Source organism: Hakea prostrata, chromosome 1 (genome assembly GCF_041222555.1).
Source record: "Hakea prostrata isolate BN-2017 chromosome 1, UWA_Hpros_2, whole genome shotgun sequence".
In the NCBI taxonomy this organism is placed as follows: Eukaryota; Viridiplantae; Streptophyta; class Magnoliopsida; order Proteales; family Proteaceae; genus Hakea; species Hakea prostrata.
In genome coordinates, this window is record NC_142600.1 from 2,756,942 (window position 1) to 2,772,768 (window position 15,827).

At 38.2% G+C, this 15,827-nt stretch overlaps 2 protein-coding genes across 3 annotated transcripts; both read left to right on the top strand.

The window, feature by feature from the left end:
* Nucleotides 1–1,116: 1,116 nt before the first annotated feature.
* On the top strand, nucleotides 1,117–7,359 carry LOC149026643 (protein FAR1-RELATED SEQUENCE 11-like). Of its 2 annotated transcripts, none has more exons than XM_089154934.1 (4): nucleotides 1,117–1,235; nucleotides 3,142–4,160; nucleotides 4,679–5,122; nucleotides 6,356–7,359. In XM_089154934.1, exons 2-4 carry the CDS (start codon nucleotides 3,183–3,185, stop codon nucleotides 6,968–6,970), a joined length of 2,037 nt encoding a protein of 678 aa, XP_089011060.1. In that variant the 5' UTR covers nucleotides 1,117–1,235; nucleotides 3,142–3,182; the 3' UTR covers nucleotides 6,971–7,359. The 2 variants fall into 2 exon arrangements, with proteins under 2 accessions (XP_089011060.1, XP_089011068.1); XM_089154942.1 differs by lacking the exon at nucleotides 1,117–1,235 and adding an exon at nucleotides 1,246–1,361.
* A 3,634-nt stretch (nucleotides 7,360–10,993) lies between these two features.
* LOC149026644 (G2/mitotic-specific cyclin S13-7-like) lies at nucleotides 10,994–13,852 on the top strand. The gene is made up of 8 exons (XM_089154953.1): nucleotides 10,994–11,260; nucleotides 11,580–11,779; nucleotides 11,870–12,118; nucleotides 12,205–12,330; nucleotides 12,416–12,664; nucleotides 12,762–12,920; nucleotides 13,021–13,199; nucleotides 13,289–13,852. Exons 1-8 carry the CDS (start codon nucleotides 11,224–11,226, stop codon nucleotides 13,452–13,454), a joined length of 1,365 nt encoding a protein of 454 aa, XP_089011079.1. The 5' UTR covers nucleotides 10,994–11,223; the 3' UTR covers nucleotides 13,455–13,852.
* The last annotated feature ends 1,975 nt before the right edge of the window (nucleotides 13,853–15,827 follow it).

Sequence of the window (15,827 nt, forward strand, 5' to 3'; positions counted from 1 at the left end):
TCCCATGTTGTTTCCAAGCTTTGTGAAAAGAAAAATAGAATTATCAAAGATAAGTCAAGGATCCAACTATAATGAATTCAAATTTTCTATGAAGTACATCAGCTTTATTTAGTCACAAGCATGCCGGGCCTTCCCTTTAGAACCGATGTTAGAGATTTGCAATTTGAATTATCTATTTCCTTAAAGTTACTTGGACGTTTTGTTTAATCTGAGATCTTCCTTGCATACATGGATTTCAGGCTGTTTTCTCATCAACTTTTTGCCATCTGATCCTAAGACAAATTTAGAGGAAATGCCAAACAGAAACTGAAGGAAGTCAACATTTTGTTTGGCATACTTATTTGGGAATATAAACAAATACGTGGTGGGCATACAAACAATCTAAATGGTTTGTTCTTAAAATGATAAACAACCATCTTATTGAGACAGTGTTTCTCTCTGTTTTTAATTAATGAAATTTCAGAAAAGAAACGAGGCATTGAGATTTTTATTGGGCAAGTCGTAACAATATATGATAATTGATGAGCTACGAACTGGGAATTAACAGCTGCTTTAACTCAAAAGACTACAACAAAAAAAACAACAGAGGAAGACAGTTGATCAAAGAAGAAACAGATAAAAAGAATGGCATTGTTTTTTTGAACAGAAAGCGTACCTTTCAGGTTCGCATTTTTTCTTATTTGAGAGAAAGCGAGAGATGGGCACCTGAAATAAATAATCAAATTCGCCGTTGCTTTCGTCTCCAGCCACCATATGTTGTCACCGATCTCAAAGAATCATCTTTCAATTGTTTGGTTTTTTCTGTTTATCAATCTTCCACCAAGTAGGTTTTTTACGCTGATGCTTGAAGGATTCGTGAGGACGATGGCACCTGACTTCACAGATGTTCTATTTCTCAAACGGAAGAACAACGGCAGCTCCCAGCCTCAACAGGAAAAACGGAAGAAGAGGGAAGTTAGTTCAACCCCAACTTCTCATTTAAAAATGAAATATTTGTAACCGTCAGATCAAAATTTATCACGTGTCAACGATCGAACGGGAGACTGGAGGACCGAGGAACTCGATCGGATAAAAATCCGGATAAAATAGGGCTATTGAAGTCTTTTCAACAGAATGAGACGATGTGCCTCGTATAAGAGCCCTGCGCAAGTTAAAGAGCCCTCATCGCATACCTGCGCAAGTTAGGGTTCGTCAGCGGATTAGTCATCAGCCTGCGCTGCTCGCCTCTTTCCTGGGTAATCTCTCTCACATTTTCACTACGCCTTCTCTTTCCCCCCTTTTTCAGTGTTCCTCATAGAAGGAATGCATTTTTTTTGACTTAACATTGATAATGGGAATACTGGTCCGTTTCTTTAATTCTTGTAAGTGGTTTTTGACAATTGACAGACCCATTTGGATTTTTTATTTGTTTTCATTAGTAATTTAAGCTTGTTAAATGATTGGAGTATACGTTCTTGTTTCGGTGGCTCGTTTCTGCCCGTTCATATGATGAACAAAACCGTTTCGTTGCCTGGGCATCAATGTTTATGCAAATTTAGTCATACTGGCGTAGGAAAAATTAATTTTTGATGAGGATAGATTGTAATATTGACAGAAGTAAGGAAAGAAATATTCACATGGCTGCATTGAGTCTTTGAGTTTTCAAAACCATTCTATTTTGTATTTAGTGTTTGTCAGTGTACGGGGAAGACCGGCCTATTTGCTTCTGTAACTACAATTGAATATCCAAGTATAAAACTACATAAAGTTAATTTGGTTATGTATTTTTTGAACTCTGATGGCACTGACGATGAAGCTTTAGCTTTCTTTTTACCCCAGATGCTCTATTAAATTTGCATGGTTTCTTTAGTTGCTGCAAGATGCTTGAAATCAGCAGAAGGGCTACCAAGATGAATGTTGGTGAAGGGTAAAACTAATCTAAGAAGGAATACTGAATGTGAGATGCTCTCTATGCTTGGAATGCAGAACCCTGATTGCTCCATCTCCTGTCCTTACGAGCCACCAGCTAGCTTTGCTATATTTCTCTTTCTTCTTAATTCTGATTCGTTTTTGCCTTTCGACTGCAAACTCTCAGCCTTGGGTAGAGCTGGATTGATAGGATATGTCCATGGAATCATGGAGGTCCCTTCTCTGGTGTGGCATCTAAACATCCATGTCACCGAGAAGCCATTTCCAATTATACTCTGATATGCCATTTCCTTAACACTGAGAAGAAGGGACATCTCACCATCTTCTCATTGTGTAATTTTTCCACATTGATTCTGGCATTCTGTGTTGGCATTACAGTAGCCATCTTCATCTCTGTGGAGATCTGGAGTTCAGTTCCTTCCATAAATAGAGATACCATGTTCTTTCTACTCTATAAATCCTTTACAGTATTTTTAAAGAACACAATGATTTATTTTTTATAATTGTACACCATATGATGATAAGAAATGGGGGAATTGAGGTTTTGGGTAGATGAAGATTTATCATCTGAGATTCTAAAAATGCTATTTTCTGGCTGTCATAATCTGTGGATTAGGAGATGCTTTTTCCAATGTGGATGAATGAAAAATCTTATTTTTGAAGAAAAAGTTTGCCTCAAGGTTCACTATCCACTGGAGATCATTATTATGCTGGTGTTCCCATCACACAAAACCTTGATTGATACATTAACCTATGGGATTTTCTATTATTGGTGTATGTGGGTATGTATCTCAATTTTTTGAATTCACTTTTCATTCTATCTTAATTCCTGAATTCCACCTTTTTAATAGATGGGGGTCAAAATAGAATGATGGGAAAACTCATATTGTTTCTTTTACATGCTTCATTAGATTAGATCCCCCCCCCCCCCCCCCTGCCCGGCTGTTGGAATAGTTCTCCAAGTTGTGTTTATTGGAGTTGAATCATTAATTTAGATTACATGTTCATATTAATGTCCTTACAAATTGTTTTGGTAGTAAAACTAACCTTGAGTTGCTGCTTTCTTTCCTAGCCTGGCTGGAACTGGATTCATGACTTGCCAACATTACCCTCATGCCTTGCTCATCAATTATAATGCAACTGTCTATTTTCTCTTGGTTACTCCATTTTTTTTCTTCCTGTAATGTTGTGTTGTGTTACTCATTGATCTTATTGTTGAAATATTGGACACAGGGTTTTATATCTTACCCCGAGTTTAGTAGAGGACAAAAGGAATGTCTGAAGAGGACAGACAACTGATAGAGGCCTATGATGATCACTCAGAACAGAGATCCTTTTCGTTGGATGAAACAAGCAGCAATGAGGAATTGCCAGGAGGAACAAGGCTGTTACTGGAAGATCCCAATGATGCAATTCCATACATTGGCCAAAGGTTTGCAACTCATGATGCTGCATATGAGTTCTATAGTGAGTTTGCGAAATGTTGTGGTTTCTCAATCCGTCGCCATCGAACGGAGGGAAAAGATGGGGTTGGTAAGGGGCTTACAAGACGATATTTTGTCTGCCATCGTGCTGGTAACACGCCAGTTAAGGCTTTGAGTGAGAGTAAACCTCAAAGAAATCGTAAGTCATCAAGATGTGGGTGCCAAGCTTATCTGCGGATCAGTAAGACCATGGACCTGGGGCTTCTTGAATGGCGAGTCACAGGCTTCTCAAATCACCATAATCATGAGCTCTTGGAGCCAAACCAAGTCCGTTTCTTACCGGCATATCGTACCATATCGGATGCTGACAAGGACCGTATTTTTATGTTTGCCAAAACTGGCATCTCTGTGCAGCAAATGATGAAGCTTATGGAGCTTGAGAAGTGTGTGGAGCCTGGGTACTTGCCATTCACTGAGAAGGATGTGAGGAACCTACTTCAGTCATTTAGAAAAGTTGATCAGGAAGATGGGAGCATAGACCTTTTAAGAATGTGCAAAAACATCAAGGACAAGGACCCCAACTTCAGATATGAATATACCATTGATGCAAACAACAGGTTAGAGAACATTGCTTGGTCCTATGCTTCATCCATCGAGTCATATGATATCTTTGGTGATGTGGTTGTGTTCGATACAACCCATCGCTTGACTGCCTTTGACATGCCACTTGGAATCTGGGTTGGCCTGAATAACTATGGCATGCCTTGCTTCTTCGGGTGTGGTCTCCTGCGAGAGGAAAACATGCGGTCCTTCTCATGGGCATTGAAGGTAAAGGAGTCAAGAACATATTGCCTGGCTGAGGTTCATCATCCTCAATAGAACCAAACAAGCCACATTGAAGGTTGGTTTACTAATGTGCAATGATCTAGACCATCAGTTGGTCACCCTTGATGGGGCATGGCTTAATCTAGGTTGAGAATCTCCTGTCTACAAACTTCTTGATCTGGACCACCCAATTGGTTGTGGCTTTACCAAATCATGAAAATTGTAACATTTTTTAGGTCTAGACCTCAACTGGATGGCTGTGAAATACAAAATTGGCTGTTTGGGGGATGCTAAGGTTTTTTTTATTGCTAGCATTGGGTAGCTAGTTTCATTTTTGGCATGTACCTACCAAGGGAGGTGCCAATTGATTGGTGTGGTTTATTGATGTGGCTTGTTATACTTTTCATATATTAGATACTTGTGAAGATAAGCTCAATTACCACCTCTCTTTTTCTTCATTTGGTTTCCTTTTTTGCTTCACTCTATAATGATATTGTATGTTGGCTTTATGAATTTGATAGGCATTTCTAGGGTTCATGAATGGGAAGGCTCCACAAACGGTTCTCACTGACCAAAATATGTGTCTCAAGGAAGCAATAGCAATTGAAATGCCAAGGACTAAACATGCACTTTGCATTTGGTTTATTTTGGCAAAGTTTCCATCTTGGTTCAATGCTGGACTTGGAGAAAGATACAATGAGTGGAAGAACGAGTTCTATCGGCTTTATAATATGGAGACAACAGAGGAATTTGAATTGGGGTGGAGAGACATGGTCAATTCCTTTGGGTTACACACAAATAGGCACATTTCCAATTTGTTTTCTTTACGAACATTTTGGGCCCTACCCTACTTGAGAAGCCATTTCTTTGCCGGAATGACTGAAGCCAACCATTCAAAGTCTATCAATGCGTTTATCCAGCGGTTCTTAAGTGCACAAACTCGGCTAGCACACTTTGTGGAACAAGTATGTATTTTCTTTCTCTATTTTGGCTTCTCTATCTGCATCCATCCACATGTGCACCCAAACCTTATTTCAAAACAAGAACTGTGTTTTCCTATTACCTTTGGTTCATGCCCTGATTAAAGGTTTAAAAATTAACATGAGGTTAACAGATGTAAGTATAGAATACCAAAGCTATACTGCCAACTCCATGAGGGATTGATATTTTAGTTGGAATCTGTATTGGCTGTTCCCTCTTGCATGAAAAGTTGAGCTTATGAAGCCACATTCCCTGTCTTGTGGCTACATCCACACCTTCCTCCTTGATGGTGCAAAAAATATTCCCCCTTCTCCAAAGAAAAGACTACAATGAAAACCCTCATTCAGGTAAAGCATAGTTTTTAGAATCTGAAATTAAGTATTATGGGATTGGTCTCCATCTACTTTGATTTGATCCCAAGTTGTATTGTGACTATAGTCCAAGAATCGGTTGCACTTGGAATTGGCCCGACTTGCCTTAATTTTGTTGGATTAAGTATTCAGCGAACGAAGTTTAGTAGGGATTGGCCTGGTTGAATTCCAAGTCAACTGGCTTGATTCAGCTGATTCCTAGTCAAGTTTTGAAACAAAAGATTGATGGTTGTCTGCCACATATATGTATTCCTTTTTATAGAGTAATGGAGTATGGACTCCATCTAAGTAAAAGAAAAAAAATTATTATATTCAATGCTCTGGGCATTTATGAAGCAAAAGTCACTGTGAGGGGTTGATATTTAAGGAAAGTTGTGAATGGCATTTTCTAATCTTTACTTTCTTCCCTGGCAATTTAGGGCAAACCATCCAAATAAATAAAATGTGCAGTTGTGATACCTGATCCTATTAATTCTTGGATCCCTTCTTAGTCTTGCCAGTCCGTGCATTAATTTGGCAAAAAGTGAACTACCTTGGATGAACATGTACTATGGAGAGCTATAACTATTTAATCCATTGTGAAAGCTTGCCTCTCTCCCTTGCCACACATTCCATTCCCCCCCCCCCCCAACAACCGGAAGAAAAAAAAAAACCACACTCCAGCCTCTTGTTCTGCTTTTACCAGCTTTGGTACAAACAGAATGTGCTTATCAAGTGTCAAAAATTCTGGTTAAAATCTATATTGAATTGGTTTTTTTTTTCTTTTGGTTTTTGGGGGTGGGGAATCGGGTTTGCACAGGCTTTTGCTCTTTTACTGACTTTTCTTTTTTTTGTGCGTTGCAAAAGGTGGCTGTTGCTGTTGACTTCAAAGATCAAGCAGGTGAACAACAAACAATGCAGCAGAATCTTCAGAACATTTGCCTGAAAACAGGAGCCCCTATGGAGTCACATGCCGCAACTGTTCTTACACCATATGCTTTCTGTAAGCTCCAGGAACAACTTGTCTTGGCTGCACATTATGCTTCCTTTCAAATGAGTGACGATTGTTACCTTGTAAGACACCACACCAAGTTGGATGGAGGACGCAAAGTAATTTGGATTCCACAGGAAGGCATCATAAGCTGTAGCTGCCATCAGTTTGAATTCTCAGGTATTCTCTGCAGGCATGCACTACGGGTCCTCTCAACGGGGAACTGTTTCCAGATCCCAGAGCAGTATTTACCCCGTCGGTGGCGTCGGATCAACACATCACCTACAAAACTTTTCCATATAAATCCAAATGATCATGCTGAACGTGTTCAGTCCTTGCAGTCTATGGTATCAACTCTCGTCACAGAATCTTCCAAGACAAAGGAAAGGTTGGATCTTGCAATTGAGCAAGTCTCCTTCCTTCTGTCTCGCATAAAGGAGCAGCCAGTTTCGACACAAGGGACAAGAGATGTCATTCACAAAATCCATTAGTCTTTCCTCTAAACCCAGTGGGAAGTCTGTAAACCATAAAGAGACTGAACAGATGAGATGGGGAGTTGCAAGTGTGATGTTCCTTTAGGTGACTTAGATTATTGTAAATGGTGGTAGTTAATGAGTCTGTTCAAGTAGTCTGTTCAAGGATCATCCAGTAATTGTTGGATAACAACTTTGTATCCATTTTACATGCAATCATATTTTTACATTGGTGATGATTTGAGCATCACAAGGTTACAGATTTCAAGTGAGATATCATAGGCATTGTACGCAGCAGTTTGTTACACATTAAACCAACCAATGTTTCAGTCTATACGTCTTTCACATTTGCCCTTCTTTGCACAGAAGTTTATTGGGTTTTTACATCATTTTGAGATGCTGTTCGAATCTCATGGCCTCCTTTTCTGCATCTAAGAAGAATCTTTGCTACCATGAAATTGTCACAGGCGATAATTTGGCATGTCTTGGGGAGCTTCAGATTTCAGTCTTTGAAGAACAGATTCTTCTTCTCTTAAGCTAAGTCTATCATTGATGAACCGGGTACGGACAATCTCTAGCTTCTGATCTCCCCCTCTTCCTGTTTCTATTTCTCCTCCTCTTTCTGAAATACAAGAAACAAGAAACAACAAAAAAGAAAGAGAAACAGATCATCTTCGTCCAGGGCAGTTTTTCCCTTTATTGCTTGGTAGTTACTCTGGAGTACTTACAGGTAATATGCTTGTACCATCCACTCTCCCTGTAGATTCATCAGTCATCTGAATAATATTGACCTGAATAACAGGATTTTTGCAGGTAATGCCACCACCATAAACATAGCATAAGGGTTGATTTTAGGTTAAATTGATTTTCTTCCTCATTTTTGTACTTGCTGAATTTTTAGTGAGTTCAAATCGAAATGAAACCATAGATCATACTAGACTCAACATTCACTTCATAATTGACTTGCTTGAAATTACGAAGAAATGAATCTTTGTTGAGTTATGCAGAAAAGGTTGAAAAATATCAAACTTAGACATCGCAGGAAACTGTTTGATTTGGTGAAAGCACTGTAAAAGTGGAATTTTCCACTCGGGATTCATGATCTAGGCAAGTTTGCTCAGGAGCAAGAACATAACCTTCGAAGAACAATCAAACTTCTTTTGCGTTGAACAGTAAGAGGCTCTGATCTTGACATGGAAATAAATAAGATATCACACATACTGATCACTTTTTAATCCCGACAATAAGATTCCTTGTGATTGCTAGGATTAGCAGAAGCTCATTCTGTAAAGCAAAGAGAAAGATGGAGACCAGTTTGCTCTACCCTAACCTTCAAAAGCTATCTGGCTTTATATCAGTCGCAAGGATCTATTAGGATATTCGGTTTCTGTTCATTATCCAAGGACCTGATCTTCATAAGCTCCATTAATATAATAAAAGGACACATTCACTGAACTAACGAGAAGAGCAGGGAAAACTTTCTTTTGCACGGAGCCATTAAAATCAGTCTGACTCTTTTTGTGAACAAATCGCGGGGGGAAAAAAATGCAATCTTTTCTCCCTAGGATACAGGAGCAACATCAAAACTAGTGTTCAAAATGATTGCATCTAAAAATTCTCAAGCTTGATTCTTGGGAAAACCATTGGTCATATATTCAAAACCTAGACAACAGATAACATCATGATCCATGTTTAACCAACTCGAATCATATCAAGTTTTATGGCATAAGAAAAACCATGAACCATCACAGTCAAAAGAAGAAGAAAAGATTAAAAAAGAAGAAAGAAAGAAGTTCCTTCCTGTTCATCTTTCATCGAGAATCCGAAACCAGTTTAGGGCAATCCACCCCATTCCCGCACTGAGGGCATTCTTCAAAATTGTCGAGGGGAAAAGAAGCCGATATGGGTCCTACATAGAATCCCAAATTCTCCCCTTCTCTGGTCACCTCGTTGATCCCCAACCATAAGAAAAAGATCTTCACAGTGACACCTTTCAAGTCCCTCAAAACACCATACTCAACTCGTCCTGTGATCTTCTTGTTGTAGTGTAGAGTATACCCTCCTTCATCAACGTTAAACTTGCAGTCGCGATCCAGATAGGCCTCGAATCTGTTATCTTCATAAAGCACATATCCATTAGCACCTTCTGGGAGAATCCCTCGTGGGAAATTGAATCTTTCAAGCATTTCATATGCGGTTGGTTCTCCCTTATCATCCAAAACCGAAGCCCGGGTTTGATTTTCATGGGTTAGTCCAGAAATCACAGAAAGTGATGCTATCAGGCAGATTCCTACAAAGAAGGATTCAAAGGAAGACATGGTGGGAGATGGGTTTTGTGTTTTCTGGAGATTGAGATTGTGGGTTTAATCGAAAAAACAAGCCTGTAATCTTTTTATTGAGTTGGAAGTCTCAAGGGCTTATCATCTTCGGAGGTTGACTTGCTGTTGGTTTATGAGTTTTTACAAATTCCTGCAGAAAGATTCTGATTCACTGCCTCGAAAATTTGTTGGACAAAACAAAATAAAATTCCATAGAATGTAGTGGTTGAACTATTCGCTGACCAACGGTTGTTACCTTGTTATCATCTGTTGAGAGGCACTGATGATTCAGGCCAACTTGTTGATGTCAAAGTAATCTATCCACCATCATGCATGGTTTGAGCCTTTTGACAGCAATCAGGATTAGATCAAATAATCGATACAGATCAGTCTTAATTGATCTTGTATCAGTGAATCAATCTGACCTGTTCTAACTGGTATTGTAAAGCCCTTCCTCCATCCAAGGATTTAATTAACTGGCAAATGGCAGCAGGTGAAATTGATAATACTTTTTCTTATTGGATTAGCGCTAAATCAAAACATCGTTCTTACTGAGTTACTTCTAATTTAAAGTTAAAATAAAAAAAAAAATCCCACTTATATTTTGCATTAGCTGATAATTAGAAACTCAAGTTAATCTGTCTCTGTATCTGCTTGCTTGCTTGCCTTCTAAGTTCTAATACATATTTGTTTTTATACTAAAAAAAGTAAAAATAAATCTTATTTTCTGTTCAATAAAAGAGGAAAGAACTTAAGGTGATAAGGACAGATCAGGTATTTGATTGTCATTTACTCTTCTCTTCTCCTCCAGTTGTAATGGGAGTTTTTTTTGTTCATATCACTAATTGTCTTCTCTCCTTGATTAGTGTTTACATGCCATGTATTAGTTTTTCTTGCATTTTGTTATTTCTTGATTAATTTTTATTTCTGTTTTGCCCTTGGATCTAGTTAATATGCCTACTAAACAAGGATGGGTTGGGTTAGGTTTTTTAAAACCCAAATTTAATCGTGAATTAGGTAAGTCTATTTTCGATCTGACATTGACTTAGAACCTAAAATTCTTACCCCAAATAGGTCAAGCCAAACTCAGTGCCATCGTGATTGTCCCTGATTGACCCAAGACGAGATGGATTTGCCTTGTCCTTTTCATTGTCTCTATCCCGGGCTTTGACCCTAAACCTAATAAACCTGCTTTAAAAAATCAATTATTTAAACCTAGAATAAAGATTCCAATGTCGATATGATTTAAAATATTTTGACCTAAAGTTACTCTCTCATTAATCTACATTGAGTCAAAATCTTGAACTTGGACATTGTTCAGACTCAAGGCAGGTTAGGACCACTAGGGCTAGACTTGCATCCTACTACTAGTCACCTATTATGAGGCCCATCTCAATTAATGAGAGAGTAACTTTAGCCCAAATTTTCATAAAAAAGATTCTACCATAAACAAAACCTTGAACCAAAAGGGGGAAAAAGCAATCACTCTCAAACCGCTCCGACCAGATGAACCAACCCATTGCTTTTTCTATCTTTTTGGTAATGCAACCCATTTGCCACTCCTATATGGTACGGTAAACGGCCCATTTAATAGAAGTCATTTACGCCGTTGGATTATAGAAGATCAACAGTCAAAATTTACAAGAAAAGGACCGTTGGAAAAGTAACGTTATTCAAAAAAAGGTTTAAGAGGGCTGTCCCCTTATTTCAATTTCGAAAAAAAGTAGCAGCGTATCTCCTCAGAAAGGAAGTTCCAAGCCTGGAAAATAGCGGAAGCGAGAAAGTGAGAACAAAAGAGACGACGATCAGACTGGAGAAGGTCGATCGCTTTGATCTTTCGAGGTGGCGTCGACGAACCGTGAAGACGAGACTGTGAGCGGAAGGCTCCATTTGTTTCTTTCATCACTTATTTCTACCGTTGGAGGAGTTTTCGGGCAGATTCAAGAATCAGAGATGGCATCAAGGGCTGTTGCTCAACAAAAACCAAGAGGTATTACTCTCTCTTTCTTCTATCATGTTCGTTTTTCCTATCTTGGTTTATTTTCTTACGATCAATGTATGTAGGTTTTCAGACAGCATCTTCTTGTGCCCTGTTTCAAATTTTTTGAATCTTGATATGGGTTTTCTGCAGTTTCTATCTTCGTTTTCCGTTTAAGGTGTTGATGGCTTGAAATTTCAAATTGTCTTCGATTACTTTGGTTTATACTTTTTCTTGGATGATCTTATTTAGGGGGTATAAGGAAATTTCTTCTGGGGATTTTCTCTTCTTTCCCTTCTTTAGGATTAATTTTTCTCATGAAAATCTGCAGTCGCGGAAGTCGCTGGAGCAGGTAGGCAAAAGAACGCCGAAGCTGATGGAAAGAACCGGCGAGCACTTGAAGACGTTAGCAATTTGGGGGTCACAAAAAGGGTTCCGGAAGGGAAGCCTCAAGAGATCAATCGCCCTGTCACAAGAAGTTTCTGTGCAAAACTTCTAGCTAACGCACAGGGCGCAGCGCAGAATGATAAGGTACATCTAGAAATAATTGTGCGCTAGCAGTTGGATCTTTCAGAATAATATGAAATTCACGGATTTGATGTGGGTTTTTCAAAATTTCAGAAGCCAAGCGCTGAAGTTGTTGATGGGGTAGTGATTATTGATGCCGATCTCGTAAGGGGAGGTGCTGCAGCAAAGGTAGCTCAAAAGAAAGTGACTGTGAAGCCAGTACCTGAAACGGTAATAGAGATTAGCCCTGATACAGAGGACAAGATCATGCCACAAAAGCTTGAAAACAGGAGAAAATCGAGGGGAGCGTCATCAGGGAAGAAAGTGAAGACCCTCACAGCAACCCTAACTGCTAGGAGCAAGGTAGGTTTCCTTTGAATACCTTTTCCCTTTTCAAGTGACCTGAGAGTTCTCTATTAGACAGAAACTATTCATTTTCTACCCACCAGGTTGCTTGTGGATTAACTGCCAAACCCAAGGAGCCAATCGTTGACATTGATGCAGCAGATGTTAATGATCAGTTAGCAATTGTTGAATACGTTGAAGATTTATACCAGTTTTATAAGCTCAGTGAGGTATGTTGCTCCTTTATCTCTCAGCCTACCCCAGAACTCAATTTATGTCTATTGTCATAGCATACTAATCTGTGGGTTTTGGCAGCATGAAAGCAGAGTTCATGACTACATGGTGTCACAGCCCGACATTGATGAGAGGATGAGGGAGATCCTTGTAGACTGGCTGATAGAAGTTCATAATAAGTTTGAGTTGACTCCTGAAACACTGTTTCTTACCCTTCACATTGTGGATAGATTCCTGTCGGTGAAGACTGTCCCACGGCGGGAGTTGCAGCTGCTTGGCATAGGTGCCATGCTCATATCGAGCAAATATGAAGAGATTTGGGCTCCAGAGGTATATTTTAGTTTTTGACTCAATCCTTATTCTGTATATTTGTTTCTGGTAACTTACTTGCAACCTGAATTGGTGTGTTTGTGATGATTCCGTGCAGGTCAATGACTTCATTCTCATTGCAGATAAGACCTACACTAGAGAACAGATACTGATGATGGAGAAAACAATATTGGGCAGGCTTGAATGGAGCTTAACAGTTCCTACATCTTATGTCTTCCTGGTCCGATTTATTAAGGCTGCTGGGTATGATAAAGAGGTAATAAATCTTAATTTTTCCTCTGCTCAGAGTTCTTCTATTGCCAATTTTCCTCTGAGGATGAGAATGCTTATGAAGTGTTGTTATTTGTTGAAAATAGTTGGAAAACATGGTCTTCTTTCTGGCTGAGCTTGGTCTGATGCGTTATGCCACCATAAGGTATTGTCCATCCATGGTAGCAGCTTCTGCAGTGTATGCTGCTAGATGCACACTGAATAGGACCCCTCTGTGGAATCAAACACTTAAAATGCATACTGGATACACAGAAGCACAGCTAATGTAAGCTGTTTTCTTACTCCTTGAGCCAAAACAAAAGAAAACAAAGCCTTTTATTCACATTGGTGTATCTAAATCTTTCTCTATGACAGGGATTGTGCACAACTACTGGCTAGCTTCCACTCGTCAGCAGCCGACAGCAAGCTGAGAGGAGTTTATAAGAAGTATTCAAGTGCAACACGCGGAGCTGTTGCTCTGCTTCCTCCATCCAGGATTCTCACAATGTGTGCCTCCCTCTCAAAAATGTCAATTGCGTGAAAACCATTGTGTCCCTTTTTGTAACTATTCACAACCATCTCGAGTTGTGTTTTCCTATTGTGATGCATATTCATAACTGAAGTAATTCTGATACTAGCAGTAATTAGAAGGCAATTATTATTGCTCTCATTCTCAGTTGCCAGTAATAGAAGGCATTATTTTTTGCATATAATATGTCCAGTAAATTGCAAAACTGTGTGAGACATCTTTTGTATGTTTAGGGAGAAGCAGTTGCTTGCTTATGAGGTCTTAATTCAACTCTGAAGCAGCGATAATACATGATGCTAGAATTGAGATAAGAGTTGGTGAAACAGGCCTGCTGCGCTTCTATGGCAAGAGTCAGCCCAGCCTGCTAAGAAATGATAAGATAATTTGGGGATATATTTCTTTAAAATGAAATGCAATATTTTCATTGAAAAAAAAAAAAAAAATAGTCTGAATTGGATCTGGGTTGAGATATCCCAATTCCCAACCCTATTGATGGAATGGAAATGCAATGTTTTTTCATTATAAACATGGAATGGAATACTTTCATTAACTATGAATGATATTTAGGTTTCCCCAAAAAAAAAAATTGATATTTAGGAGGATTTATTTAGAAGAGTTTTTACCTGTTATATACACTAGGATATATTTTATACAATTTTAACATGCCATATGAATTTGAATTCAAGTTCTTTCCATGCTGGTTTGAATTCAAATTCAAATTATTTCTATATTTATTGATTATTTCTTGAATTTAAATTCAAGTTCTTTTATCGGTCAAGTAATTTAAGAGATGTATTGTCTTGCATCGAATATTATATCATATTACACATTGATACAATCTAATACGTGCTTTTAAAATAAAAGACACATCACATGTATCATATTGACTTTATTATCTAGTATAGAAACTTATGGTATTGAATGGTGGGATACTTTCTTATTTTCGGTAAGACATCATTGGATAGCTTTTAACCATGCTAAGCACGAACACGTATTGAAATTTTTTTTAATTGAATCTTTTGTATGTTTAGGGAGAAGAAGTTGCTTGCTTATGAGGTCTTAATTCAACTCTGAAGCAGCGATAATACATGATGCTAGAATTGAGATTAGAGTTGGTGAAACAGGCCTGCTGCGCTCTATGGCAAGAGTCAGCCCAGCCTGCTAAGATATGATAAGATAATTTGGGGATATATTTCTTTAAAATGAAATGCAATATTTTCATTGAAAAAAAAAAAAAAATAGTCTGAATTGGATCTGGGTTGAGATATCCCAATTCCCAACCCTATTGATGGAATGGAAATGCAATGTTTTTTCATTATAAACATAGAATGGAATACTTTCATTAACTATGAATGATATTTAGGTTTCCCAAAAAAAAAATTGATATTTAGGAGGATTTATTTAGAAGAGTTTTTACCTGTTATATACACTAGGATATATTTTATACAATTTTAACATGCCATATGAATTTGAATTCAAGTTCTTTCCATGCTGGTTTGAATTCAAATTCAAATTATTTCTATATTTATTGATTATTTCTTGAATTTAAATTCAAATTCTTTTATAGGTCAAGTAATTTAAGAGATGTATTGTCTTGCATCGAATATTATATCATATTACACATTGATACAATCTAATATGTGCTTTTAAAATAAAAGACACATCACATGTATCATATTGACTTTATTATCTAGTATAGAAACTTATGGTATTGAATGGTGGGATACTTTCTTATTTTCGGTAAGACATCATTGGATAGCTTTTAACCATGCTAAGCACGAACATGTATTGAAATTTTTTTTAATTGAATCATGGCCCTGGCTGCCTTCACATCCTTGGGGGAAAAAAAAAAAAAAAAGAAAAAAAAAAGATGAAAATAACTAGGAAAGTTGGGATCCTCTGTTGTACTACTCCCATTAAACTCACGCCTCTTCACCATATATTTAGAAATGAAATGTATCTCAAATTTAAATTGCCTCCCCATCTAAGGAGAACAATTTGTTCTATTGATGGTTTTGAATCACATAGAAAGTGGGTGGGTCCACTAGGAGATTTTAACAAAATAACAAGTAAAAAAACTCAATGGACCGACCACCCCCTACCATATGGTTCAAAACCGTCAGGGAAGAACTAAGGGGAGCTTATTCAGACTCGTGTATCTATCTCTCTCTCTCTCTCTCTCTCTCTCTCTCTCTCTCTCTCTCTCTCTCTCTCTCTCTCTCTCTCTCTCTCTCTCTCTCTCTCTCTCTCTCTCTCTCTCTCTCTCTCTCTCTCTCTCTCTCTCTCTCTCTCTCTGTCTTGTATGGCGGAAGAATATAAGGTTAGTTAATTCTCTATCTCTAAGGATCCACTAAAGGATTAGATTACAGACAATTACATATAGAT